General features: G+C 53.8%; 1 protein-coding gene across 5 annotated transcripts; it reads left to right on the forward strand.

Annotated features, from left to right (window-relative positions):
• Positions 1–864: 864 nt before the first annotated feature.
• On the forward strand, positions 865–26,842 carry Sema4a (semaphorin 4A). Of its 5 annotated transcripts, none has more exons than XM_045138351.1 (15): positions 865–916; positions 8,950–9,117; positions 11,671–11,828; positions 13,623–13,685; positions 13,915–14,013; positions 14,192–14,297; positions 15,207–15,323; positions 15,956–16,080; positions 16,207–16,379; positions 18,060–18,210; positions 20,721–20,901; positions 23,291–23,409; positions 23,540–23,697; positions 24,029–24,129; positions 25,608–26,842. In XM_045138351.1, exons 2-15 carry the CDS (start codon positions 8,979–8,981, stop codon positions 26,198–26,200), a joined length of 2,283 nt encoding a protein of 760 aa, XP_044994286.1. In that variant the 5' UTR covers positions 865–916; positions 8,950–8,978; the 3' UTR covers positions 26,201–26,842. The 5 variants fall into 5 exon arrangements, with proteins under 5 accessions (XP_044994286.1, XP_004667329.2, XP_044994287.1 ...); XM_004667272.2 differs by lacking the exon at positions 865–916 and adding an exon at positions 4,986–5,045 and having other exon boundaries at positions 8,952–9,117; XM_045138352.1 differs by lacking the exon at positions 865–916 and adding an exon at positions 5,090–5,210.
• The last annotated feature ends 794 nt before the right edge of the window (positions 26,843–27,636 follow it).

The raw sequence follows: 27,636 nt of genomic DNA on the forward strand, positions 1-27,636 counted from the left end.
TCCCAAGGGCAGGGATTAAAGGCGTGCACCACTATGCCTGGCTATATAAAAATATTTAATTTAACTTAAAAAATAGCTAGGTATTTATAAAGCATTTCATTTATAATTTTTTTATTTTACTTATTTTCAGGGAGGGAGAGAGCATTCCAGGGCCTCCTGCCACTGCAAAGGAACTCCACTGAGCCATCTCTCCAGCCCTTATTTTCTCTTTTTATGTGACAACCCTGATGGCCTATCAGAAGTTGGAGAGGGAGGCAGTGAGCTGGGTTCTCTGTCTCCCAGCTTCTCCAGAGCCCCCTCTGGTTCTATCTCCAGAGGCCCAGTGGAAAGGAGTCGGGGAGGTTGTTGGCATGGACGTGCCTGCTGCCTCCGTCCCAGGTTGAGTCTGAGGGGAGAGCCCCTCCCTGCGTTCAGGCCTCGGGCCTTTCCACTTCTCGGACTTACTCTTTGTGCCTCATACCAGTCAGTGCCAGCTGGCAGCCCTTAACAGACTAAGGTGGCACGAATATAGAGGGAGAGAAGTGGGCAGATGCCCAAAGGGGGCAGGGGCTGGGAGGTGAGAGGTGGTGGTCAGAGCGGGGTGTCCAGGACAGCAGTCTCATGGGACAAGGCTCTGGCCAGGTGGAGGGAACCTGGGGCTTCCAGGGGAAGCGGGCCAGTGCCAGGCTCCTACTTGGCTCCCCGGGCCCTGGCCGTTCCAGAACTGCCCCCTCCATCTCCTTTCCTCTGCCCTCACCCCTTAAGCTGCCCTGGCTAATTCTTCCTGGTCTCTTTAAGAGCTGCCTGGGAACTGGGGCACTGGAGGGGGCTGGCAGGCCCTGTCCCCTACCATGCCTGGTCTTGCTCCGCCCCTGCCCAGTGCGGACCGCTGGAAGTCTCAGAAGCCTGGGTTAGGGTCTGCACTGCTGGGCTGGGGGTAAGGTGTGACAGCGGTGGGGAAGGGGAACTCTGGTCCCTGGGGTGGGGGCTGGAGGGTCGGATGCCAGATTCTTGACTGTGGACGTGGAGTGTGTTGACTTTGTGGATGATGGTGGGTTAGGGGACGGCCGGCCCCGTGACCTCAGCCTGGCGGCAGGGCACCCCGGGACCTTGAGGGTTACTCCTCAGCAGCAGCACACCCGGCTCTCATGTCTTCCTTACCGCATTTTCTCTGGGGAAATTTGCTAACCTCCTGCCCCTTCTACACTCAAAGACACAGGCCACCTCGCAGTCCCACAGTTGGGAAAACTGAGGCTAGAAAGAGCCATGGAGGCCAGACTACTGCATAGCTCTTTCTCCTCTCCATCCCCCAGCTGGGGACAGGAGAGCTGGGTGTCCAGGACTGGACCCCATACTCTCATCAGAGCAATTTGGTTCCTTTTTGGAAGTTTTTTATTTAATTTATTTGACAGTGTGAGAGAGAGGCAGACACACACAGATGGGGGAGGGAGAGAACGGGTGCACCGGGGCTTCAGCCACTGCAAACGAATCCAGACACATGCTCCACCTTGTGCATCTGCCTTATGTGGGACCTGGGGAATTGAACCTAGGTCCTTTGGCTTTGCAGGCAAAAGCCTTAACCGCTAAGCCATCTCTCCAGCCCCTGGAAGTTTGTTTTTTCAATATGTCATGCAAGGTCCCCTGGGGTCAAGCTAGGGAGTCTGGCATGTTGTGGAGCCTGGGAGACCCATAGGTCCCCCTCCCTTTTCCTTGGATCATTTCCGAAGGTAGTCCTAACCCTGTCTCACAGACTGGGCCCAGGTCCCCCAGCAATAGTGGCGATGGGGGCAGGGACCCAAGGACCTCAGCGGGAATTCAGTCCGTCCGCGCCCAGCCGCCCTCCTCATACAGTGCTGGCCCAGTTGCCACCACTTCCTGCCATTTTTTGATCTCCGCTCCAGGGCAGCGCAGACTGGGCAAACAGGCACGGGGGTCCCAGGCCTGAGCGCCCACTGGGGCGGGCAGGACGGAGGGTCGGGGAGCGGGGCCCACTGGCACTTTCAGTACACGGCACGCAGCGGAGGAGCCAGGCCAGAGAGGACAAGGGCAGGTCTGGGGTCACGCAGCAAATGACAGGCAGCCAGGTGTGCACCCAGAGCTCTTGGTCTTTAGGCCCAGGTGCTCAGTCCACGCTTTGGGGAGGCCAGCCTGGAAGGGGCTTCCTCCAGTCCTTCCATAGCAGTAAAGAAGTAGAGGCCTGAAAAAGCCGGGCAGGTAGCACACGCCTTTAATCCCAGCACTGGGGTGGGGGGCGGGCAGAGGTAAGAGGCTGACCATGAGTTCGAGGCCACCCTGAGACTACATAATGAATTCCAGGTCAGCCTGGACTAGACTGAGATCCTACCTGAAAAAAAAAAAAAGGCTCCATCTAAACCTCTGCTTCTCTGTGCTGTCTCAGATGAGAAAGGATTCAGCCGTCTTGTCTCTAATTGTCTGTCCTTAGTACTGTTACTGTTAACTTTCTGGAAACTTCTTTCTGAAGTCTGCTATCTCCCTCTTACCACATCTCAGGGGATGTTGGTCAGCGAGGGCTTCTGGGGGAGACACTTTCTTTGTAAGACAGCAACTTATTTCTGAAAAGGAAGGCAGAACCTGAACCCGAGATTGGTGTGTGTGTGCGTGTGTGTGTGTGTGTGTGTGTGTGTGTGTACTCACAAGACGCCCATGCCTCATGAGGCACATTCGTGGTAGAGGCCACAGGCAGACATCAGCTGTCTTCCTCTGTGGATCCTCCACATAGGGAGAAGAGAGACAGAGAGAATGGGCATGCCAGGGTCTCCAGCTAGTGCAAACAAACTCCAGACACATGTGCCACTTTGTGTATCTGGCTTTACGTGGGCACTGGGAATTGAACCTGGGTCCTTAGGCTTAGCAGGCAAGCACTTTAACCACTGAGCCCTCTCTCCAGTCCCCCCACCCAAGGCAGAATCTTTAAGTGAACTTGAAGCTGATACCTTTTGTAAAATATAATTTTAAAAAATTAATTTTATTATTTACTTACAAACAGAAAGAGAGAGAGAATGGACACATCAGGACCTCTTGCCACTGTGGACAAACTCCAGATACATGTGTCACTTTGTACATCTAGCTTTATGTGGGCATTAGGGGATAGAACCTGGGCCTCCAGGCTTTGCAAGCAGTGTACTTAACTGCTGAGCCATCTCCCTAGCCCTCACACGGTTTTTGGTTAGACTGGTAAACTGGCAAGTTCTAGTGGTCTTCCTGTCTCTGCCCCCTTGGCACTGAGGTTACAGGAGTGAATGGCCATGACTGGCTTTTATTTTTTTAAATAACAGCTTTTTAAAAAAAATATTTATGGAGCCGGGCGTGGTGGCGCACGCCTTTAATCCCAGAACTCGGGAGGCAGAGGTAGGAGGATTGCCGTGAGTTCAAGGCCACCCTGAGACTACATAGTGAATTCCAGGTCAGCCTGGACCAGAGTGAGACCCTACCTCGAAAAGAAAAAAAAAAAAAAATTTATGGGCTGGAGAGATGGCTTAACGGTTAAGGCATTTGCCTGCAAAGCCAAAGGACCCAGGTTCAAATCTCCAGCACCCACGTTAGCCAGATGCACAAGGGGACGCATGCATCTGGAGTCCGTTTACAGTGGCTGGAGGCCCTGGCATGCCCATTCTCTCCCTCTTTCTCTGTCAAATAAATAAATAAATAAATATATTTCAAAAGTAGTTATGAGATAGAAAGAGAAAGAGAGAGAGAGAGAATGGGTGCACCAGGTCCTCCAGACATTGCAAATGAACTCCAGATGCATGAGCCACCATGTGCATCTGGCTTATGTGGGTTCTGGGGAATTCAACCTGGGTCCTTAGGTTTTGCAGGCAAGTGTCTTAAACGCTAAGCCATCTCTCCAGCCCATGACTGGCTTTTTCTTTAAAAGAATTTATTTATTTATTTATTTATTTATTTGATAGCAACAGAGAGAGAGAGAAAGAGGGGCAGAGTGAAAGAGAGAGAATGGGCACATCAGGGCCTCCAGCCACTGCAAACAAACTCCAGATGCATGCACCACCTTGTGCATCTGGCTTACGTGAGTACTGGGGAACTGAGCCTCGAACCGGGGTCCTTAGGCTCCACAGGCAAAAGCTTAACCACGAAGCATCTCTCCAGCCCTATGACTTCTTTTTTATGTGGGTTCTGAGGCTAGAACTCAGGGCCTCGTGCTTGCTCAGCAAGCACTGTTACCAGTTGAGCCACGTTCTACGCTTCTTGACAGAACCCTATCCCTTGATATATTTGCATATATATATATGTGTATATATATATGTATATGTATGTATGTGTATATATATACATATGTATATATACATATGTACATATACATATGTATATGTACATATATATGTACATATATATAAACACACAAATATATGTATATATATTTGTATATGTATATATATATACACATACATACATACATACATACATATATATACATATGTATGTACATATACATATGTATATATATGTATGTATGTATATGTATGTATGTATGTGTATATATATATACATATATATATATATATATATATTTATTTGTGTGTTTATTTTCATACTCAGTGGTAAACTCCATGTGCTTGGGGAAAGGCCGGCATCCAGGTATGTCTTCCCTACATGTTTACAATACCTAGAAAAGAAAAGAAAGGGCTGGTCATAAGGCTAATTGTTCCATTAGATTCCCTGAACCCAGCGGGGACACGTCTCCACAGCGGTGCCCGCCTGCGAGGGTAGACAGGGGGGCTGAGCAGGGACCCAGTGGTTAGCGGGCCTTTCCTTCCTCCCACATCTGGAATCTCTTCTCCATACATGTGGATCCAGGAGCCACGGAAGGTGGGACACAGTGGGACTGAAGAGGAGGAGGAAGAATATGGGGAGATTCTGGTCCCTCCCACTTAGAGATGCGGTCGCCATGGTGACTAAGGACCAGTGAGGTGGGATGGGGTTGGGGGTGGGGGTGGGGTGGCGGGAACCAGGCACTAGAAGACCAGAAAGCCGCCCGCATTCCAGGGGGAGGGAAACGTAGAGGCACCCACGGAATCTCAGAGCGCCAGGTAGGGAGCGGGAGGGCTGGCAGCCGGTGCAGAGCAGAGGGGCGGGCCATTGTCTGGCGACTGCTCTGCCCCGAAGAGGGCAGACAGAGGGGTCAGACCATTGTGTGTGACACTCAGCGCTTCCAGCACTCACCAGCCTGGGAGAGGAGACCCGGGAGGCAGCGGGTAAGGGGTTAGGAGGGATGAGGCCGGGTGGGGGGGGCACGAGACTGGAGGCAGAAGGGATGGTAGGAAGTGGAGGGATCCTGGGGGGTCACAGAGGCGGGGGACATCCTCAGCGCCTCTCAGCCCCTGTACGATTGGATGAGTGCGCTCCGTCTGCTGAAGTTGATTTGACTGGCTTCTAATTAGATGAAGGGGACAGGCATGGGTTAGGGAAGGAAGCAGGAAGTCGATGTTCCCCACAACTCGGCTCTTCTGGGCGGGGGGTAGGAAGCGGCCAGAGAAACGGGACCCTCGGGGTCACTGGTGGCCAGAGGTGGCTTCTGCTCGGGCTCCTTCAGTGAGGCATCCTCGCGACACGGGCTCCGAGGAGACAGAGACAGCGGGCTTGGTGGGAAGGGCCAGGCAGGGGCAGGGACGGGAATCCCCGGGAGCAGGGTCCTCCCACCTCTGCCTCCTGGTGCCATCCATACTGGGGGTGAGCAAGCCCGCAGCAGGGGCCGCTGCCCCGGAGAGCTGGGCCCCGGCCAGGGGACGTTGAGGTTCAGGGCTGGTGGTCCACCAGGACCCTAGGATGGGCTCCGGGGCTTATGGGAGAACGTGGGGGGGGGGGGCGGAGCAGTGACCATGGCCCCTGGTCCCTAAACATCTCACCCCACGGCCCCTGTACCTGCCACGCTGCCTGATGCCAACCGTGGGCCAGGTGTTTCCTGTGCCTAGCCTTAGTCCCCACATTTGGGCATGGTGGGGGAGTGGGGAGGGAGTGCTGGGGCAGAACCTGCAACACAGTTTGTGTGGCCCTGTGGTAGCCGGAAATGCGGGGCCCCTGGTTTACAGATGATTAAGACTTTCAGGTTGGCAACTTTCAGGTTGTCGCGAGTGTGGGCTTCTGGGAGTGTGGGGGCCCGGAGGGCAGTGTGGTCACAGGGGAGAATCTGGCTCCTGCTTTGCCCTCTGCCTGCTGAACCTAGGACTGCCACCGTGTTCCAGAGGCTCAGGAGGAAGGGGCACGCCGCCCCAGGCTGTCCCTGGAGCTGGAGGAGGCAGAGGGGGGGCACCCAGGGGCAGAGAAGCATCTGGGCTGAGGTTGGCTTCAGGCATCCAATACCCTGTCTTTAGGCTGGTTTCTGATCCCCTCTTCCCAGAGTCAGGGATCACCCCAGAGAGATTTTGTTTTTTTCTGTCTCTGCCAGAGAAGAGGGAGCTGTCAATCTTCACCCCTCCACTTGCTTACTCTGTCCCCCGAGTGGAAGGTGGCAGCAGGGGGCGCCAGCTCCGCGCAGGCCACGCAGGCCGGGAGTTCGCTTCCGCAGGAGGCAGGTCTGAGTTGGGTGGGCCCCGGGTGGTGGAGCCTCTCTGCTCCCACTTTCCCCATCTGTGCAATGGGACTGCGGTACAGCCGGCCTGCTGAAGCTGTTGGGAGGACTGAGCCTATAGCCCGGGCCAGAGGGCCTGGGAGAGAGCACTGGGTCTCAGGCGGAGGCCTGGGGCGAGGCAAAGGGCAGGAATAGAGCACCCGACTGGGAAGATGGTGCTAGAACCACCCCTCTCACTTTCCTCTCCTCCCATTGACCCACATAAGCACAGAAGCCTTGGTGGCGGCTTCCTGAGTCTGAGCTGGGCGCCAAGGGCACTCAGAAGGTTGGTGTCAGCAGACCAGGAGTCCCCCTCAGTCCTGAGAACCTGGCAGGAAGTTGGCAACCAGCCTCAGGGTTTAGGGGGAGTCTCAGCAAGTCTTGAAAGAAACAGTTATCAGGAGAGGGCTCTGTCTGAGCCCAGCCCCGGGGCACCGGGAGGTGATGGCAGAGGGAACAATGGGAAAGCTGAGTGGGCTCTGGCGAGGAATATTTCGGGAGGGATGGAGGTTAAGAAGGACTTTCTGGCAGTAAGAACGTGCGTTTAGCAGAGGTTACTGATTGAAGTTAGACCAGCCCTGGGTCATCTGTGGACCTAGATGAGTGTGGGCAGGCGTCTACCCAATTTATAGGTCTTGGAGCCCTTGATACCTCATTAACCCCGCATTATGAGGCCCCTCCCCTGGAGCCTTTGGAGAGGAATAAACAGCCACCGTCGAGGCTGGTACTCCGTCTCAAGTGTGCTCCACGGAGCATGAGCGCAGATGGGGAATTTTCTGGGCTTCACCTATCATCCTAAGCATGAGAGAGATTAGTCCACAAGGAGGGACTACCTCAGCCAAGTCATAGGTAAGAACCTGACACTGACACACAACTGTTTTATTATTATTATTTATTTATTTTGGTTTTTCGAGATAGGGTTTCACTCTAGCCCAGGCTGACCTGGAATTCACCATGTAGTCTCAGGGTGGACTTGAACTCTCTGCGATCCTCCTTCCTCTGCCTCCCCAGTGCTGGGATTAAAGGCGTGCGCCACCACGCCTGGCTTCTTTTATCTTTTAAGGATTGTTGTCCCACTGCTGAAATTGGGAGGTTTGAGGTTAGACCAGCGCAAGACTTCTCATTAGGGAGGAGTGGTGAAATCCTGCTTGTGGGGGGGGGGGTGTCAGTGAAAAGAGGAATATGAAAAACAGTGTCAGGTCCTAAATCTGGACAATCTTGAGCAAGAGGAGAAACCACAGCTAGGCTGGTGAGACTGGCAGTGGTGTGTGAGGAAGACAGGGGCCTCGCTGGAGGGGTCCGGAGGACCTCTTAAACTTTTTGGATAGACCTAGGTAAGCAGAGAGAGGGAGGGAGGGAGGGAGGGAGGTGTGTCTCCTGTGAGGAAGCCTCATATTTTTCCCTCCTGATCCACCAGTTTCCGCCTCAGCCAGGATCTGTCATAACTCGAGGTAGAAATTCTGGTTTCCCTGGCCTGGAGCTGGAACTGGCTTTGGCAGGATGGGCACCTGGAGGGCCGCACTCCCATTCCAGCCAGGCTGAGCCTTCTGTCCTCTGCCTCTGGTGCCTGGGACCACCCTCACCCCACTTCTTTGCCTCGGATGGCACTCTGCCCCGGGGTCTGGACACAGGGCTTCCCATGGTGGCTGGTTCAAGGGTGTATGAGGTGAGGTGGGCGACTTGTGGTTGGTGGACGTAGGGGAGGATGATGCAGAGCTCCAGGGAGACAGACAGCAGGGGCATGGAGATGGGGGGTGAGGGGGTGTGGGGCATGCGTACTAGGGTGGGGGTTGCAGAGTCTGGGAGCCTGCCAGCCACCCCTGCCAAGCCACTCCCGGAAAACACAGATGGCTAAGCTGGTGGATGGACTGGCATCGACCTCCTGGAACAAAAGGGCCAGGTAGGCCCACGCAAGAGAGCGAGTGTCGGTCCCGGAGAACGTGGGAAAGGGGGATTTCTGGCTCCGCTCCCACTTCCTGCCTGGGCTGTGTAGTGACACGGAACATCAGCAGAGCTGAGTGACAGGATGGCCTGAGGACCTACAGTTTGCTAACAGGAACTGCTCCCCAGAAACCCCCTATCTAGGGTCAGGCAAGCTCAGGGCTCCAGGCCATGGGAGCAGGGGGGCTAAGAGGCAAGCGTGCGCAGGCCTCCTGGAGGGTGAGGGGAGCGGCAGAAAGGGGCGAGGGGCGTGGGCCCCGGCACGCTGGCACCCCACTGAAGAGGCAAAGGGAGGCCACCGCCGTGAGGCTGTGAGTGGGATGGAAGTGAGACCCAGGGCCCTTCCAGATGGGGAACTTCTGCTGCCTGGGGCTGTCTGATTGGCCCTCAGGGGGGATGTGGTAAGGACTGCTCACCCAGAAAGCACCCGGTGCCTGTTTCCCCAGAGACGTCTGGTGACAGCCCTCGGCCGAGCATGGCCCTCTCAGCCCTGGGCCTGGACCCCTGGAGCCCCCTGGGCCTGCTTTGCTCCCATCTATTCCTGCTGCTGTCACTGCCGCCAGCCGTCGGGGCTGATGGGCAGGGGCCTGTGCCCAGGGTCAAGTACCATTCAGGTAAGCGTAAGCGTCGGTGGGCCAGGAAGTATGGGGATGGCATGGCAGGGATGAGGAGTTTGCGGAAGAGAAAGGCTCCCAAGGGAGGGGAGAGAGACATGGAATGATAGGGACGCCAGTGCGCAGTAGAAGGCCTTGGAAAGGAGAGAGAGAGAGAGGAGGGAGAGAGAGAAAGAGAGGAGAGGGAGGAGGGAGAGTGAGAGGAGAGAAAGAGAAATAGGAGAGAGAGGAGGGGGAGAAAGAGAGGAGAGAGAGAGAGGAGGAAGCAAGAGAGAGACAGGAGAGAGAGGAGGGAGACAGAAAGAGAGAGAGACAGGAGAGAGAGGGGAAGAGTGAGAGGAGAGAAAGAGAAGACAGAGGAGGGAGAGAGAGAGGAGAGAACAGGAGGTGAACGACTTGCACTAATTGAGGGAAGGCAAGAAAGGTCACTGCTCCTCGACCTCTTTCTCTTTCTTTCTTTTCTTTTTTCTTTCTTTTTTTTCTTTTTTTTTTTTTTTGCTTTTTGAGGTACGGTCTCAGTCACTCTCTAGCCCAGGCTGGCCTGGAAATCACTATGTAGTCTCAGGATGGCCTTGAACTCAGTGATCCTCCTACCTCTGCCTCCCAAGTGCTGGGATTAAAGATGTGTGCCACCACGCCTGACTTTCTTTTTTTCTTTTACTTATTTATTTGAGAGAGAGAGAGAGAGAGTGGGAGAGAATGGGTGTGCCAGGGCCTTCAGCCATTGCAAACAAACTCCAGAAGCATGTGCCACCTTGTGCATCTGGCTTATGTGTGTCCTGGGGAATCAAACCTGGGTCCTTTGGCTTTGCAGGCAAGCGCCTTAAATGGTAAGCCATCCCTCCAGCCCTTCGACCTTTTTCTTTTTATTAAAAAATTTTATTTTTATTTTTACGTATTTATTTGAGAGATAGAGAAAGAGGCAGATAGAGAATGGGCATGTCAGAGCCTCCAGCCACTGCAAAGGAACTCCAGATACATGCATCCCTGGTGCATCTGGTTTACATGGGTCCTGGAGAGTTGAGCCTGTCTCCTTTGGCTTTGCAGGCAAGCACCTTAACTACTAAACTATCTCACCAGCCCTCAACCTTTTTCTTAAATGTCATGTTCACCAAACTGGATACTTTAAACCTCCAACTGTTTTCACAACACAGGTGCCCCAAAGCCAAAGTCTATGCTAGATCATCTGTAGATGTGGTGACTCCAAACCAGCCACACTGGAGAAGGAGTCCCCAGGGCGATCTACTTGGGGGTGGCCTGGAGCCTGAAGCACAGCTTGGCTAGCTTAGTGAGGCTGGGAGGGAGGGCACTTCTGCCCCTTAGCTCTGGGGGAGGGCCTAGGGAGGACAGGGGTCCCTTGAGAGAAGGGCGGCTGCCCATGAGCACAGCTGTGGTTTCAGCACCTTTCTGAGGCGACTGAATAAAGAAAATGTCATTGCTCACTGAAGGAGAGGCCTCTGTGTGGGATGTGGGGCACAAACTCTGGCAAGACTGGGTCCCAAGGAGAGGCAGAATGAATGTGTTGCAGGGTGAGTTGCATACAGTTCGGGACGGGGAGCTTGCAGAGCCTTCCACATTGTACCTCCCAAGTCCTCCTCTTGGTCCTGAGACTCCTGAGCCTCTGGGTCCCCTGACTAAGGCCCAAGTGAAAAATGCACTCATGAGGGGCTGGAGAGATGGCTTAGCAGTTAAGCACTTGCCTGTGAAGCCTAAGGACCCCGGTTCAAGGCTCGATTCCCCAGGACCCTATGTAAGCCAGATGCACAAGGGGGTGCATGCGTCTGAAGTTCGTTTGCACTGGCTGGAGGCCCTGTTGTGCCCATTTTTTTCTTTCTCTCTCTCTGCCTCTTTCTCTCTGTGTCTGTCGCTCTCAAATAAATAAATAAAATAAACAAAAAACCCTTTTAATTAAAAAAAAAAAAAGAAACATGAGAGAGCATTTGAAGGGCTCCGACCTCCCTGTTGGTGGGTCAGTAGGGCACCGGGCAGTGGACAGGCCCTAGTCATCAACTGACTTAGCCTGTACAATTGACAATCAGGCCTGCCCCCCAGATAGACCTCAGAAAAGAAGGACAGAAAGACTCCTTCCTGTCCATGGTGTGTCCAGTGGTGGAAGTTTCCCTGTCGCTGACCAGGGAAAGGAAGTGGGGGTGGTCGTGGAGGTGGCAGGAAGGACCCTTAGAACCCGGAGATACACTGACAATGGCCCAGAAGCAGACAGCAGCTACCTCTCCTGCCTGTGGCCGTGAGCGCCCTCCTGTCTGTCTACGGGCCTGCTGGTCCCTCTCAGGCCTACTTCACTGCGGGGGGGCAGAGGCGGGCAGCCTGGGGGTGTCCACTCCGCTGTGCTGGGCCCCTTCCCCCAGGCGCAGGCTGTCACCCCCCCCCCCACCCCGTCTCTGGCACGTTTCTTCTCTGAGCGCTCAATGCTGCCATTTGCGTGGAGGGAAGAGGCACGACTGGGGAGCTGTGCCAGCCCTGCCCTCCCCAGCCTCGTGAACCAGTTGCTGCCTGGGCGCCTCCTCACCTCCTCCCTGTCGCCGCCTCCAACAGGGGACAGCTGCAGGGCCCTCAGCTTCTACCAGAAAGGCCTCCAGGACTTTGACACTCTGCTCCTGAGTGATGATGGCAACACGCTGTACGTGGGGGCTCGAGAGACCATCCTGGCCTTGAATATCCAAGACCCAGGCGTGCCAAGGCTGAGGAGTACGGTGAGGAGGTCGGGGACAGGGGGCGTCCGCTGGGACCCGGGCTGCCAACCTAGGAGCAGCCCACCTGCGGCTCTGCTGCGCAGTGATGTGCAAGAAGTACTACTGGGGTCTCATGTTCACAGACAGCAAGCACGCATGCAGCTTGAACAATACCGGTTGCTAAATGGCTGATAAGGAAACCACTGACACGGGACGTAAACGCTGACCCAAAGGGTATCCGTAGTTTCATATCCACGCACTGGTAGAAACGTCTGCTATTCGTGACCTCGACACCCTGATAAGGGGAGCTTCCGGAGGGACTGAGAAGTGCAAAGAAAGGAAGGCCTGCAGGGTGCTAGCAATGACTGGCCTGTTCCATGATTCATCTTCAGTGTGTGGTCTCTCTCGGCCACCTGCACATATGAAATGCTGGTTAAAATCCAGATTATTAGTCAGGAGTAGTGGTAAACGCCTTTAATCCCAGCGCTGTGAGGCTAAGGTAGGAAGGAAGGTAGGAAGGTAGGAAGACTGCCATGAGTTCAAAGCCAGCCTGAGACTAGTGGACTAGAGAGAGACCCTACCTCAAGAAACAAAACAAAACAAAAACAAACAAGCAAAAGTCAACCAGAAAATTGGCCTTGGGATGTAGCGGTAGAGCACTTGCTTAGCATGCCCAAGACCCCGGGTTTGTTCACCGGCGCTCCCTCCTAAACTGCTGATTCTCTCACGTGGGATACGGGAGCGGACTGTTAGCAGCCCCTCCAGGAAATGTGTGGTTGACGACCATGGCTTCTGTAGGCCATAGCTGCCAGGCCCGATGCGCCTACCAGCAGCCTGGGAAACCAAGAGTGTGCAGTCGGTGGTAGAGCCTAGGTAGGAAGTCAGCTCTGTCTGGGTGTTTAGGTCACATTCTAACATGTAGCTATGCTCTGATGTGGCCTAGCAGTTCCAAGGTAATTTTCTTTTCCCTTTTTGTTTTGGAGGTAGCGTCTCACTCTAGCCCAGGCTGACCTAGAATTCACCTTCCTAGAGGGGATGTAGTGGGGTCCCAGAACTTCAAAAGTCTCACATCTGAGAAATGAGGGGCATGAGGCAGGAAGGGAAGGGGACAGAGGAAAACTGGTCTGGGGGTGGGTAGCTCACGAGCACGCTGAGGGATGGAGGATGGGTTCTGCAGTGGGGAATCTGGAGGGGGAGAAGGGAAGTGGGAGTCGGGCTCTTCTGTGAGCCTCCCTCTCTCCAGCTCTAGTTTGAAGCCGCTAGTGGGTGTGGTGGTTAGTGACGTAGGCTGGACGTGGGGGCGCACGCCCTTAACACCACTCGGGGGGCAGAGGTAGGAGGATCGCCGTGAGTTCGAGGCCACCCTGAGACTACATAGAGAGTTCCAGGTCAGCCTGGGCTAGAGTGAGACTCTACCTCAAAAAAACAAAAACACACTGGGTGTGGTGGCGCACGCCTTTAATCCTAGCACTCAGGAGGCAGAGGTAGGATTATGGTGAGTTCAAGGCCACCCTGAGACTACATAGTGAATTCCAGATCAGCCTGGGCTAGAATGAAACCCTACCTTGAACCCCCCCCAAAAAAAATTTACTTTGAACAGGGCATAGTGGCACATGCCTTTAATCCCAGCACTTGGGAGGCAGAGGATCACTGAGAGTTCGAGGCCACAGCATGTGCCCACACATATACACATGCATGCACATATCACACACACATACACACACACACACACACACACACACGCCCCCCCCAAAACAGACATTAACTACAACCAGGATACTACAAAAATAAAAATAGAAACAAAACTACTTCCAGATACCCTGGCCAGCCAGTGAGAGAAAGAAGAATGACTGTGCCTTTAAGAAGAAAAGCAATGAGGTAAGTAAGCAGAGGTGGGGGCCTGGAGACTCCGGTGTACCCAGGCCATTACTGACCACAGCCAGCCATTCCCCGTAAGGACAGCCTGCATTGTGGTCTATTATGCTGCTCAGTTACTGTCCCAGGGTTGTCCAGCCCTTCTCTCCATTAGGAAGCAAGGGGACAGCTTTTTGGGGGCCCCAGAAATCTGGGGCCCCATGGCCTGGTCTGAATGCTCCGTCTTCCCTAGACTCAGTGCCTCAATTTCATCCGCGTCCTGGTCTCCTTCAACGCCACCCACCTCTACAGCTGCGGAACCTATGCTTTCAGCCCAGCTTGTACCTTCATTGTGAGTCGTCCTATACATACCCAGCGAGCTGGTTTCCTGGCCCCCACCCCCTTCTCACACCCACCGGGTCCCTCGGGGCGCTCATGAGCATCCTACCCCCACACCCCTTCCTCCTTCATAACCCTCATTTCTCAGATGTGAGACCCTTGTGTTCAGGGAGCCCCCTACCTCCCTCCAGGAACTCCAAGATTCCAACCTGGTGCCCATCTTGGAGGACAGAGTCCTGGAGGGCAAAGGCCAAAGCCCCTTTGACCCTGCTCACAAGAACACAGCTGTCTTGGTAGGTGAGTATCAGGCTCCCTGGACCACCCCGATATCTGCCTTTTCCAGTCACTCTGTGAAATATGACATGTGATGGAGTTTCCTAAGAGATGGGACTGAGGGAAACCAGGAGTCTTGGAGGGAGGACAGGATCAGAGGAGACTCAGGCTTCCCAGCCACCAGCCCCTCCTGTCCCAAAGGAGGTATGTTTCTGGGGGAGGGGCTAGGGAACACACAAGGCAGAGGTGAGACCTGGGGTTCAGTCATGTGTTCAACCATGTGTGGACCCGTGAACACCTCCCCTCGGTGTGCCGGGTACCAGGTTGGGTACTAGAAGGGGCTACAATGAAGAAATCATGGCCTGGACTTACACCGCCACAGGCTTCCTACCCGCTTTCCTGGAGATGGCATTTAACTTTTGAGCAGGACTTAAAAGATAGGTAGGGAGCTGGAGAGATGGATTAGCCATTAAGGCGCTTGCGTGCAAAGCCAAGGCACCCTGGTTCAATTCCCCAGGACCCATGTAAAGCCAGAAACACAAGGTGGTGCATGCCTCTGGAGTGCATTTGCAGTGGCTGGAGGCCCTGGTGCGCTCATTCTCTCTCTTGAAAATAATTAAATAAAATATATTTTTTAAAAAGGTAGGCAAGCTGTTCTGAGAAAAGAAGGAACCTCAGGTGTGCAAGCATAAGAGAGGCACCTTTTGGGATGGCTGTATAAGGGAGGAGCCAGAGAGGTTGGCAAAGTGCCCAACACGGAAGACCACACAAGCCATTTCCTGTGGAGAGAAGGGGGCCGGTGTGGGGGGGGGAGGCTTTGCAGGAGCTGGGCTTTAGAGGCTGCAGAGCATGTCAAGAGCTGGAGACAGAAGACAGAGCTGAGGATGGCAGCCTCCACCTGATGAGCGCCTGCGCTCCTCCTCCCCGCCCTAGACGGGATGTTATACTCGGGTACCATGAACAACTTCCTGGGCAGCGAGCCCATCCTGATGCGCACGTTGGGATCCCAGCCTGTCCTCAAGACCGACACCTTCCTGCGCTGGCTGCACCGTAAGGCTCCCTTTCCATCCTTCCAGAGCCCTGACTTTGTAAATTGCTTTAATGTACTCAGATTTCTTTTTTTTTAATTTTAATAATATTTGATTTATTTGAGAGAGAGAGAAAGAGAGAATGAGCATACCAGGGCCTTCAGCCCCCTGCAAATGAACTCCAGAAACGTGCCACCTTGTGCAGCTGGCTTACATGGGGCCTGGGGAGTCGAATCTGGGTCCTTTGGCTTTGCAAACCAGTGCCTGAACCACTAAATCAATCCCTCCAGCTCTCTCTCTCTCTCTCTCTCTCTCTCTCTTTTTTTTTTTTTTTTTTGAGGTAGGGTCTCGCTGTAGCCCAGGCTGACCTGGAATTCACTATGTAGTCTCAGGGTGGCCTTGAACTCACGGCGATCCTCCTATGCCGGGCTTCAGCTTTCATTTGGGTGGGGGCACGCTATGTGCCCAGCAGGGAAGAAGCAATCCACTTCACCTAAATGAAAGCCACACGCACGCACGCCACGCCACGCCCATCACTGCAGTCTAGGGGATGCGAGGCCACCTGCACCCTGGCATCCAGGCCCACCCAAGGGTCGCCACCGAGGGTCATCTGGTGAGGTGCTCAGTCCCTTAAGCCCATGTGCCCCGCCGCAGCGGACGCCTCCTTCGTGGCAGCCATCCCATCGACGCAGTTCGTCTACTTCTTCTTCGAGGAGACAGCCAGCGAGTTCGACTTCTTCGAGAAGCTGCACACCTCGCGGGTGGCTCGCGTCTGCCAGGTAGCTCCGCAGTCGGCCCGGGGCGGGGCTTGGCCGCCGGGCAGCCAATGGGAGCGGGGAGAGGTGGGCCGGTGGGCGTGGCCGCGCGGGCAAGGCCCCGCCCCGTGATGCCCGCCGCGCTTCTAGAACGACGTGGGCGGCGAGAAGTTGCTGCAGAAGAAATGGACCACCTTCCTGAAAGCGCAGCTGCTGTGTGCCCAGCCCGGGCAGCTGCCGTTCAACGTGATCCGCCACGCCGTCCTGCTGCCCTCGGAGGGTCCTTCCGGTGCCCGCATCTACGCGGCCTTCACCTCGCAGTGGTGAGCAGCGGGCGGGCACCCGAGGGCTGGGCGTCCAAGCCCCGTCCTAACCGGCTCCCCGAGGCGCGCAGGAGCAGATGGAGCCCGACTTCACATCGGAAGGCATCTGACTGAGTGCCTCCGCCTCCCTGGAATCGCACTCTGTCTTCCATGCATATGGGGAAAGTCAAGCTCAGAGCTGTTCTGACGAGCTTATAGTCTGCTCGGTTCCAAAAAAAAAAAAGATAGGAAGATGTTTACAAAAGGCAGACATTGAAAAATTAATTAATAAAAAGTGGAGCCGGGCATGGTGGCCCACGCCTTTAATCTCAGCACTTGGGGGGCAGAGATAGGAGAATCGACAAGAGGTGGAGGCCAGCCTGAGGCTACATAGTGAATTTTAGGTCAGCCTGAACTAGAGTGAGACCCTACCTTGAAAAACCAAATAATAATGATAATAATAAGCAGGGCACGATGATGCATGCCTTTAATCTCAGCACTCAGGAAGCAGAGGTAGGAGGATTGCTGTGAGTTTGAGGTCAGCCTGGGACTACAGAGTTTCAGGTCAGCCTAGACTAGAATGAGACCCTACCTCAAAAGCAACAAAATAATAATACTAAAGGCAGAGGTAGGAAGATCACTGTAGCCAAACCTTACCTGGAAAAACCAGTAACATAATAATAACAATAATAAGCTAGTATTGTGGCATTTGCCTGTAATCCCAGCACTTGGGAAGTGGTGGCAGGAATTCAAAGTCAGCTGCCAAAACAAATGTGCAAAATGAATAGATCAGATAAGGAAATGGAAATAAGGGAGATTACCAAAAACTAGGGATAGAATCAGGACATTACAAACTCTTGTCACAAGATGTACAGTCTCTAGATGCCAAGCACAGATTTAGCTCCCAGCTTCCCAATGGCTAGGGCACAGAAGGGGCATCACTGCCATTAGAGGAACCTGGAAGCCCTGCTCAGAGGACGAGAAAGGCTAGCTGACTTCTGGAAGGTTCTACAGGTGTAGCACCCAATAACTATGAGTCAGTTACCAAAAGAAACTGGTCCATTCTGGGTCTGCTCTCCAGGGAATCGCAAACTGAGAACGTGGTGGGTTAAAGACTGGGAGAGGCCGGGTGTGATGGCACATGCCTTTAATCCCAGCACTCAGAAGGCACAGGTAGGAGGGTCACCGTGAGTTTGAGGCCACCCTAAGACTCCATAGTGAATTTCAGGTCAGTCTGGGCTAGAGCGAGAGCCTACCTTAAATAAACAAACAAGAGACCTTCTGGCTCCACAGACCGGGGCAGAAGGAACAGCAGTAAGTAGGCTGTGGTTGGTTCTCTGAGGACCAAGAATCTAAGAGAACCAAAGAAGTCTCTTTGTGGAGCCCGCCTGGAAGGCTGGTTATACTGCCCCGCCTGTGAGCACAGGCCAGCCTAGGCAGGACAGACAGGAGCCACCCGAGGGCCTGTGCTGCAATTAATCCTCATTAAGAGTAATCACATCTCGCATCCTCAGATGGGCCTCCAGCCAGTTCTGAGCCAGAATCGGGGATTCCAGGGGATTCTCTTGGTCCTTATCAGCACAGCTAGGCCTCCGCTCTCCTGGCCTCCTGGGGTTGCACAGAGGGTGGGCAGGGCTGGAGGGACAGCAAGCTGGAAAAGCAGAGGAAACCACAGACAGCATCCCCTCTGGCTGTTTTCAGGCAGGTCGGCGGGACCAGGAGCTCTGCAGTTTGTGTTTTCTCCCTCGCCAACATCGAACGCGTCTTTAAGGGGAAGTTCAAGGAGATGAACAAAGAAAGTTCACGCTGGACCACGTACAGGGGCCCTGAGACCAGCCCTCGGCCAGGCAGTGTGAGTACTGCCCCGCGCCACGCCAACCAAAGCCTCTCATGATGTGCATGTAAAAGTACCGTCAGAGGGCTGGAGGGATGGCTTGGTGGTTAAGGCGTTTGCCTGCAAAGCCAAAGGACCCAGGTTCCATTCCCCAGGACCCACATAAACCGGCTACACAAAGTGGCACATGCGTCCGAAATTCATTTGCAGTGGCTGGAGGCCCTGGCATGCCCATTCTCTCCCCCTTTCTCTCTCTGTCTCTGTCTCTCAAATAAATAAATAAAATTAAAAGAAAAAATACCCATCATAGCCAGGTGTGGTGGCTCACGCCATTAATCCCAGCACTCCGGAGGCAGAGGTAGGAGGAGCGCTATGAGTTTGAGGCCATTCTGAGACTACATAGTGAATTCCAAGTCCACCTGAGCTACAGTGAAAAAAAAAATCACTGTAAATGCTCACACATCTGCCCAGCTGCCCAGATTCCACAGGTGCCCAATTATATCCTATAACCAGAGCAGTTACCAAGCTCCCTCCTGTGTAAAGGTAAGTACACACCAAATATCTGGACATATCACTGAAGAATAAGGGAACATGGGGTGTATTCCAGCCACAGTTTTGTACACCTTCAGCACATGCTGTTGCTTTGAGACTGTCTCTGTACTCCCTGAGTTTGCTCTAACTCCTGATTCTCTTGCCTCCATCTCCCAGGTGCTGAGATAACAGGTGTTCACCACCACACCTAGCTTTCCACTGGCATTTCTTATGTAACTCTTTAAAAATCAGACTTATATATGTACATATTTAAAGCATCAAATAGGCCAGGCATGGGCATGATGGTGCATGCCTGTAATCATAGCACTCAGGAGGAGGTGGAGGCCAGAGGACCAATGCAAGTTCAAAGTAAGCCCGGCTACATAGCAAGGCTTTGTCTCAAAAAACACTAAAGCAGCTGGGGATGGTGGTGCATGCTTTTGATCCCAGCACTGGGGGACAGAGGTAGGAGGATCACTGTGAGTTTGAGGCCACCATGAGACTACAGTGAATTCCAGGTCAGTCTGGGCTAGAGTGAAACCCTACCTCAAAAAAACAAACAAAACAAAACAAAACCCAAACAAACCAAAAATAAAAACACTAAAGCAAATTATCACACTGATGCCCAGGGTTGGATTTAGAAATAGCCCACCTCTCCTCCTCTTTCTCCCTCACATCTCCTCTTTCTTTTTTTTTTTTTTTTTTGAAGTGTTAAGGCTGATGGGCTCACGCCTTTATTTTATTTATTTATTTGAGAGCGTCAGACACAGAGAGAAAGACAGATAGAGGGAGAGAGAGAATGAGCTCGCCAGGGCTTCCAGCCTTTGCAAATGAACTCCAGACGCGTACGCCCCCTTGTTCATCTGGCTAACGTGGGACCTGGGGAACCGAGCCTCGAACCAGGGTTCTTAGGCTTCACAGGCAAGCGCTTAACCGCTAAGCCATCTCTCCAGCCCACGTCTCCTCTTTCTTAAACATTTTTTTTTTTTTTTTTTTTTTTTTTTGGTTTTTCGAGGTAGGGTCTCACTCTGGTCCAGGCTGACCTAGAATTAACTCTGTAGTCTCAGGGTGGCCTCGAACTCATGGCGATCCTCCTACCTCTGCCTCCCAAGTGCTGGGATTAAAGGCGTGCACCACCGCGCCCGGCTAAACATTTTTTTTTTAACTAATTTATTTGAGAGAAAGGTGCACCGGGGCCTCCAGCCACTGTAAATAAACTCTAGACAAAAGTGCCACCTTGCGCTTCTGGCGTGGGTCCTGGGGAATTGAACCTGGGTCCTTTGGCTTTGCAGGCAAGTGGCTTGACCACTAGCCATCCCTCCAGCCCTAGAATTATTTTTTTAATATATTTTATTTATGACAAAGAGAGAGAATGAGAATGGGTGTGCCGGGGCCTCTATCCACTGCAAATGAACTCCAAACACAGGTACCACCTTGTGTACCTGGCTTATGTGGATTCTGGGGAACTGAACCTGGGTCCTTTCACTTCACAGGCAAGCACCCTAAGTGCTAAGCCATCTCTCCAGCACTAGAATTATTTTCTTAAATTCTTTTGAAAAAGAAGTTCTGAGGAGACGCAAGACTGTGGAGAGCAACGCCCTGCCCCACTGCCCCTTCCTGTGATGCCTCCATGCAGTCGTCGATCCAAAAGACACACACTGTGCCCTCACTATGCCAGGCCCTGGGCCCTGTCTGGGGCCACAGACATAAGTGAAGTGTGGTGCTTGTGCCTCGCTTGCTGCCGGCTGCCCGTCACCCTGCGCGGGCACCGAGGGCGAGAGCCGTGAGCGCAGTTAGCACCGAGGGTGCGCTGCCTGCCGAGCCCCCGCTTACTCGGCCGCGACTAGAGCTTCTCGTCCTCGCGGTGAGCCTGTGAGGCCGAGGGTCTGACCTTCACCCACCATCCTGAGATGAAGACTACCAGGAGAGAGTCTCAGAGTGGGGGAGGGAGGACCCAGCCATGTGTGCCAACCTGGCCCGTCTCCTTCCTCCTCCAGTGCTCCGTGGGCCCCTCCTCCGACAAAGCCTTGACCTTCATGAAGGACCACTTCCTGATGGACGAGCAGGTGGTGGGAACAGCCCTGCTGGTGAAGTCCGGTGTGGAGTACACCCGGCTTGCGGTGGAGACAGCTCGGGGCCTGGACGGGAGTAGCCACCTGGTCATGTACCTGGGCACCTGTGAGTGAGGGGCTCCACGACACCCCGGGAGGCATGTAGCAGGCTGAGGTGGGAAACCAGTGAGTTCGTTCACTAAACAATGGTTAGCGTGGGGCCTGGGGAGAGGGCACAGTGGTTGAAGGCACTTGCTTGTCAGCCCAGGTTCAATTCCCCGGTACCCACATAAAGGCACATGTACAAATGTTTAGCGTACCTGGCACTCTGCTAGGCCCTGGTAACCCCTCCTCTAGCCTTTCTGAGTTTCAGTTTGCTTAGGGACACAGGGAGGTCTTCAGTGGTCGTAGGGTGAGCTGCTGTCTCTCTGGGAGGGGGGCTTGTTAGCGGTGGGAGGACTGAGCAGAGCACTTCTCCAGGAAGCGTAGCTGTGAAAGGGACACAAAGGGATGACGGGAGGTGTGGGAGCTGGGCTTCCCTTTGCTGTTGTTTTAAACATTGTATTTATTTGAAAGAGAGAGAGAGGCAGATAGGCAATGAGTGTGCCAGGGCCTCTAGCCCACTGCAAACGAACTCCGGACACATGTGCCACCTTGTGCGTCTGGCTCACGTGGCTCCTGGGGAATGAAACCTGGGTCCTTAGGCTTCGCCGGCAAGCACCTTAACCTCTAAGCCACCTCTCCAGCCCTATTGTTGTTTTTGAGACGGAGTCTCAATCTAACCTAGGTTGACCTGGAACTTACTCTGTAGCCCAAACTAGCCGTAAACTCACACAGTCCTCCTACCTCAGACTCCCAGTTGCTGGAATTAGAGTTCATTGCCACCCACAACCAAAGCTTCATTTCTGTAAAGATGAAAATGACCAGGGTGGAGAGATGGCTTAGTAGTTAAGGTATTTGCCTGCAAAGCCAAAGGACCCAGGTTCAATTCCCCAGGACCCATGTAAGCCAGATGCACAAGGTAGTGCATGCATCTGGAGTTTGTCTGCAGTGGCTGAAGGCCCTGGTGTGCCCATTCTCTTTCTATCTGCTTTTTTCTTTCTCTCTTAAATAAGTAAAAGAAACTTTAATAATAATAAAAAAAAAAAACTAATAGGACTTGAGAGATAGCCACAATCAAATTACTGTCAGTCAGGACTTGGCAGGCTGAGATAGGAGGATCACTGTGAGTTCAAGGCCAGCCTGGACTACAGAGTGAGTTCCAGATTAGTCTGGGCTACAGGGAGACCCTACCTCAAACAAACAAATAAATAAATAAATACATAAACTCTTTTTTGTTTGTTTGTTTTCTGAGGTAGGGTCTCCCTCTAGCCAAGGCTGACCTGGAATTCACTATGGAGTCTCAAAAAATTCATTTTTTAAAGGTTAAAAACAAACAAAGAAAAACCAGAGTACAGTAGAGAGGGTGATGACAAGATGGCAAAGGGCCCTTGCCAGGTAAATTGTCAAGGGAGCAAGAGGCTGGGCGAGGACAGAGCTGGGGGAGGGGTGCAGGCATAGGGAGCTGGGGTGGTTCTAGCCCAAGGCTTGTGTGTGTGTGTGTTCCCCTCAAGCAGTAGGATGAAGATCATGAGCTAAGAAGTGATTTTTTTGTGGGGGGATAAGATGGGATGAAGAGAGGCGTAGGTTCCCCCCCCCCAAGATAGGGTCTTACACTAACCTCCCTGAAACTACATAATGAATTCCAGGTCAGCCAGCTAAATGAGAGTATCTTTTTTAATTATTGAAGAAAAAAAAGGGGGGGGGGGCTGGAGAGATGGCTTAGTGGCTAAGCGCTTGCCTGTGAAGCCTGAACACCCTGGTTCGAGGCTCGATTCCCCAGGACCCACGTTAGCCAGATGCACAAGGGGGCGCTCGCATCTGGAGTTCGTTTGCAGTGGCTGGAGGCCCTGACGCGTCCATTCTTTCTGTCTATCTGCCTCTTTGTCTCTCTGTCTGTTGCTCTCAAATAAATAAATAAAAATTAAAAAAAAAATTAAGCAGAAGCTAAGACCGTTGGCCCAGGGTATAATCCCAGCTACTTGGGAGGCTGAGGCAGGAGGATTGTATTTTCAAGGCTATGGAGTGAGTTCCTAGTCAGCCTGGCAACTTAGTGAGCCCCTGTCTCAAAATAAAATATAAAAGAGGGCTGGGGAGCTGGTCATGGTGGTGCACAACTTTAATCCCAGCACTTGGGAGGTAGAGGCAGGAGGAGTGCTGTGAGTTCGAGGCCACCCTGAGAGTACAGAGTGAATTCCAGGTCAGCCTGGGCTAGAGCGAGACCCTACCTTGAAAAATCAAAAGGAAAAAGAAAAAGAAAAAAAGTCGCTCCCCGGAAGAGTGCTGCCTACACGTTTGAGGCTTTGGGTGTGGGGTGGGGAGGAGGAGGGGGAGGAGGAAGCAAAGCCACTCGCAGGAGACCCCCACCTCCTGCTGCCCTGCACCACGCGTCGAATCCCGGCCTTCTGTCTCCCCAGCCGCGGGCTCGCTGCACAAGGCGGTGGTGGCCCGGGACCGCGGCGCTCACCTGGTGGAGGAGATCCAACTGAGCCCTGAGCCCGAGCCCGTCCGCAGCCTGCTGCTGGCCCCCACCCAGGTGGGGAGAGGCCCCGCGGGGAAATGGCCTTGCAGCGGGCGCTGCGCCCGTTGCTGGGAGCCTGGGCCGGGAGGGGGGGGGGTCCGGGACGCGTGCTGGAGCCCCCTGAGTCCTTCCTTCTCTCTGCTAGGGCGCAGTGTTTGCAGGCTTCTCAGGAGCCGTCTGGAAGGTTCCCCGAGCCAACTGCAGCGTCTATGAGAGCTGTGTGGATTGTGTCCTGGCCCGGGACCCCCACTGCGCCTGGGACCCCGAGTCCGGAACCTGCCGCCTTCTGTCAGGGCCCGCTCAGTGAGTGCCAGTCCTGGGTGGCCGCCCACCGAGCCTCCGTTCCCAACTTCTGCCACCGGTCCCGCCCCTCCTGGGGCCACTGGCACAGCGGCTGCTGGCCTCCACCCTGCAGGGGCAGATCGTCCTGGGATGGCATTTTGAAGCTGCCTAGTTTGAACCGGCCCCTGTTCCCCCTTGCTCTCTCCAATGCACCTTCTTCCCCTCTGGGTTCCCCTTCCCTTCATTTCTTCCTCTCTCCCTTAACCCCCTCTTTCCTTGCTTCCTTCCTCCTCCTCTTCCTTCTGCTTTTGTCTGTTTCAAAAGATGCTTTTTGCTTGCCTTGCCTTATCAGGAGCTCTTGGAGGCAGGACGCAGAGCGAGGAAATCCAGAGTGGGCATGTACCCGTGGCCTCATGGGCAGGAGCCCCCGGCGGCAGAGCCCCCCTCAACTCAGTGAGTGTGGGTCGTGGGTCTAGGAGAGGGACCAAGGCCTTAGAGAACTTCAGGCAGGGTCATTGTTCTTCTTCTTCTTCTTCTTCTTTTTTTTTAAATTATTTATTTGAGAGAGGGAAAGAGGCAGACACACACACACACACACACACACACACACAGAGAGAGAGAGAGAGAGAGAGAGAGAGAGGGAGGGAGAGAGGGAGAGAATGGGTGCACCAGGGCCACCAGCCACTACAAACGAACTCCAGATACATGCACCACTTTGTGCATCTGGTTTATGTGGATCCTGGGTGATGGAACCGGGGTCCTTTGGCTTTGCAGGCAAACACCTTAACCGCTGAGCCATCGCTCCCGCCCAGGGTCATTGTTCTTCATCCCATGCCTTCTCAGCACTTGCCCCCCCTGAGACCCGAACTCCAGGCTCCGGATGGATAGCTGCCTGGCTGTTGGAGGGGAGAGAGGAATTCCGAGCTAGGGGCCACACTTGGGATTCAGGTAGAGGCTGACGTGGGTTTCGGTATCTGAGTTGGAAGTAGAAGTACTACAGTCCAGCTGGAAAGATGGCTTAGCGGTTAAGGTGCATGCCTTCGAAGCCTAAGGACCCAGGTTTGATTCTCCAGGTCCCACGTAAGCCAGATGCACATAGTGGCACATGTGTCTGGAGTTCGTTTGCAGTGGCTAGAAGCCCTGGTGTGCCCATTCTCTCTCTCCCCCTCTGGTTGTAATAAGTAAATAAAAATAAAATCTTTTGAGCCGGGCATGGTGGCGCACGCCTTTAATCCCAGCACTCAGGAGGCAGAGGTAGGAGGATCGCCAAGAGTTCGAGGCCACCCTGAGATTACATAGTAAATTCCAGGTCAGCCTGAGCCAGAGTGAGACCCTACCTCGATAAACCAAAAAAAATAAATAAATAAATAAATAAATAAATAAATAAATAAAATAAATAAATAAATTAAAAAATAAAATCTTTTTTTTTTTTTTTTTTTTTTTTTTTTGGTCTTTTCGAGGTAGGGTCTCACTCTGGTCCAGGCTGACCTGGAATTAACTCTGTAGTCTCAGGGTGGCCTTGAACTCACGACAGTCCTCCTACCTCTGCCTCCCGAGTGCTGGGATTAAAGGCGTGCGCCACCACGCCCGGCTTTTTTTTTTTTTTTAAATAAAATCTTTTTTAAAAAAGAAATTCTACAGTCTAGTTTGAAGTCTAGCCTGAAGACAAAGAGAGAAATGGGGAGCATTGCGCTTGGGCGTTGAGATGGGAGCAGGAGCCAGGCAGGCATGGTTGTCCAGTGCCTATACTCCCAGAACTTGGAAGGCTGAGGCAGGAGGATTGCTCAGAGTTCCGACCATCCTGGGCTACTGAGTGAGAAAGAAAGAAAATGGAAGCCAGGGCTAAGCGTTTGGGTCCAGGTGCAGGTGAGACGTGCTCCCGTCTTCTTTCTTCCGCTCACAACCATTTTGCCCCTCTCTTTGTCTTCCAGTTAAAGAAGTCCTGGCGGTGCCCAGCTCCATCCTGGAACTGCCCTGCCCCCACCTGTCTGCACTGGCTTCTTACCACTGGAGTCACAGCAAGGCGGCAGTCCCCGAGGCCTCCTCTGCCATCTACAACGGCTCTCTCCTTCTGCTGCCAAGGGATGGAGTCGGGGGTCTCTATCAGTGTGTAGCCACCGAGAATGGCTATTCCTACCCTGTGGTCTCCTACTGGGTGGACACCCAGGACCGGTCCCTGGCGCTGGATCCTGAACTGGCAGGCATTCCCCGGCAGCGTGTGCAGGTCCCGCTGACAAGGGTAGGTGGCGGCGCTGCCCTGGCTGCCCAGCGGTCCTACTGGCCTCATTTTCTCGTCGTCACCGTCCTCCTGGCATTAGTGCTCTCGGGAGCACTCATCTACCTCCTTGCCTCCCCGCTGGGAGCACTCTGGGCTCGAAGCAAGGTCCAGAGCTGTGACACTCTGCCCCCTGTGGAGAAGGCCCCCCTGAGCAGGGAGCAGTGTCTGCAGCCTCCCAAGAACCAGAGGACCTCTGAGAGTGACGTGAATGCTGACAACCGTCATCTGGGCACGGAGGTGGCTTAAACTCTGGGCACAGGCAGGGGTCGTTGAGTGGAGCAGGCACCTGGCCATGTTGTGTGGGCCGGGCAGTGTCCCTGTGACCAGGATGGATGGCACACAGGCTGCCCTTCACTGTGCTCCCACCTGCATGAGGCAGGGCCACGCACGGCTGCCCCCTTCCCTGTGCCAGGCCTGTCTGCGAGTCCAGGGCTGTACTGGGGAATGTCTCTCGACCTCCACCTGTGCCATGACAGAAGATGCTGGAAAGGATCATTAGTTCCGGTTACTCTGCAGACCCTCCTGGAAAACCTGTGCTGGGATCCTGTCTGTGGTGACAAAACCCAAACGTCCAAACACCACAAGCGAGGCCACTCGTAGAGCCTCTCCTCTGAGTGTGGCCGCCACTCTGGAAACATCTGCTAGGTCGAACACAAGCCCTGCCCCTCTCCAGGATTCTGCAGGGACGCCGGCCCCTGACCAGTCACGCACCCACGACTCCGGGAAGCCATTTCTGAAGTCTGGCTGCCTCCTGCTTGCTCAGTTTGGGCAGATTGTTATTGCCCTGGCTGCAACAGCAGGCATAATCTGAGCCTCCCTCACTCCTTACCTTTATCGTGGCTGGCCCTTTACGCCTTCCCTTTCCCTGTGTTTTGGGATTCAGAAAAGTGTCACAGTTTATTTTTTATTAAAAATACAAAGCTTATGATGTGCTATATTCAAAAAATATTTTTTTTTATTTATTTGGGAGAGAGAAAAAAAAGGCATATAGAGAGAATGGGCACTCCTGGGCCTCCAGCCACTGCCAATGAACTCCGGACACATGCGCCACCTTGTGCATCTGGCTTACGTGGGTCCTGGGGAATCGATCCTGGGTCCTTTGGCTTCGCAGGCAAGTGCCTTAACCGCTAAGCCATCCCTCCAGCCCCTGCTGTGTTACTTTTCCTGGAGCAGAGGGTTGCAGCAGAGGCCAGCCAGTGGCAGAGGATGAGGACTAGGTCTGTGGTGCCGCTCGTGAGTTCCTGGGCACCTCTGCTGCCCCGCCAGCCTCTAGCCCTGCTCCAGGTCTGTGTGCATGTGCCTCAGCGGTGGCTGCCAGACACCCTCGCTGAGGCTGTCACACTCGCTGTCCCCAGCACTCCCACTCTTGTCGTGACTCCTCCTCAGCCAGGCACCCAGCAGTTCCCTTCGATTCGTGGCAGATGAATTTATAGAAACGCTGCACGCCTGGCCCTGTCCTGGCTCCGCTCCTCTCCATCTCTGACCAGCAGGGCTCTGCCCACCTCCACACCACCTCTCCTTCCTCCTGTCAGAAGGCACCCATCCCCTCCATCTAGGGCTGGCAGAATGCCAGTGCCCACTCCTTATCATGGCTGGGAACATGCTCTGTAGGCTCTTTGATGCCCAGCATGGCCGCGCCTCCCTCAAGCTGCTCCTCCTCACCTGCAGACGGGCGTACCATG

Source organism: Jaculus jaculus, chromosome 19, assembly GCF_020740685.1.
Source record: "Jaculus jaculus isolate mJacJac1 chromosome 19, mJacJac1.mat.Y.cur, whole genome shotgun sequence".
In the NCBI taxonomy this organism is placed as follows: domain Eukaryota; kingdom Metazoa; phylum Chordata; class Mammalia; order Rodentia; family Dipodidae; genus Jaculus; species Jaculus jaculus.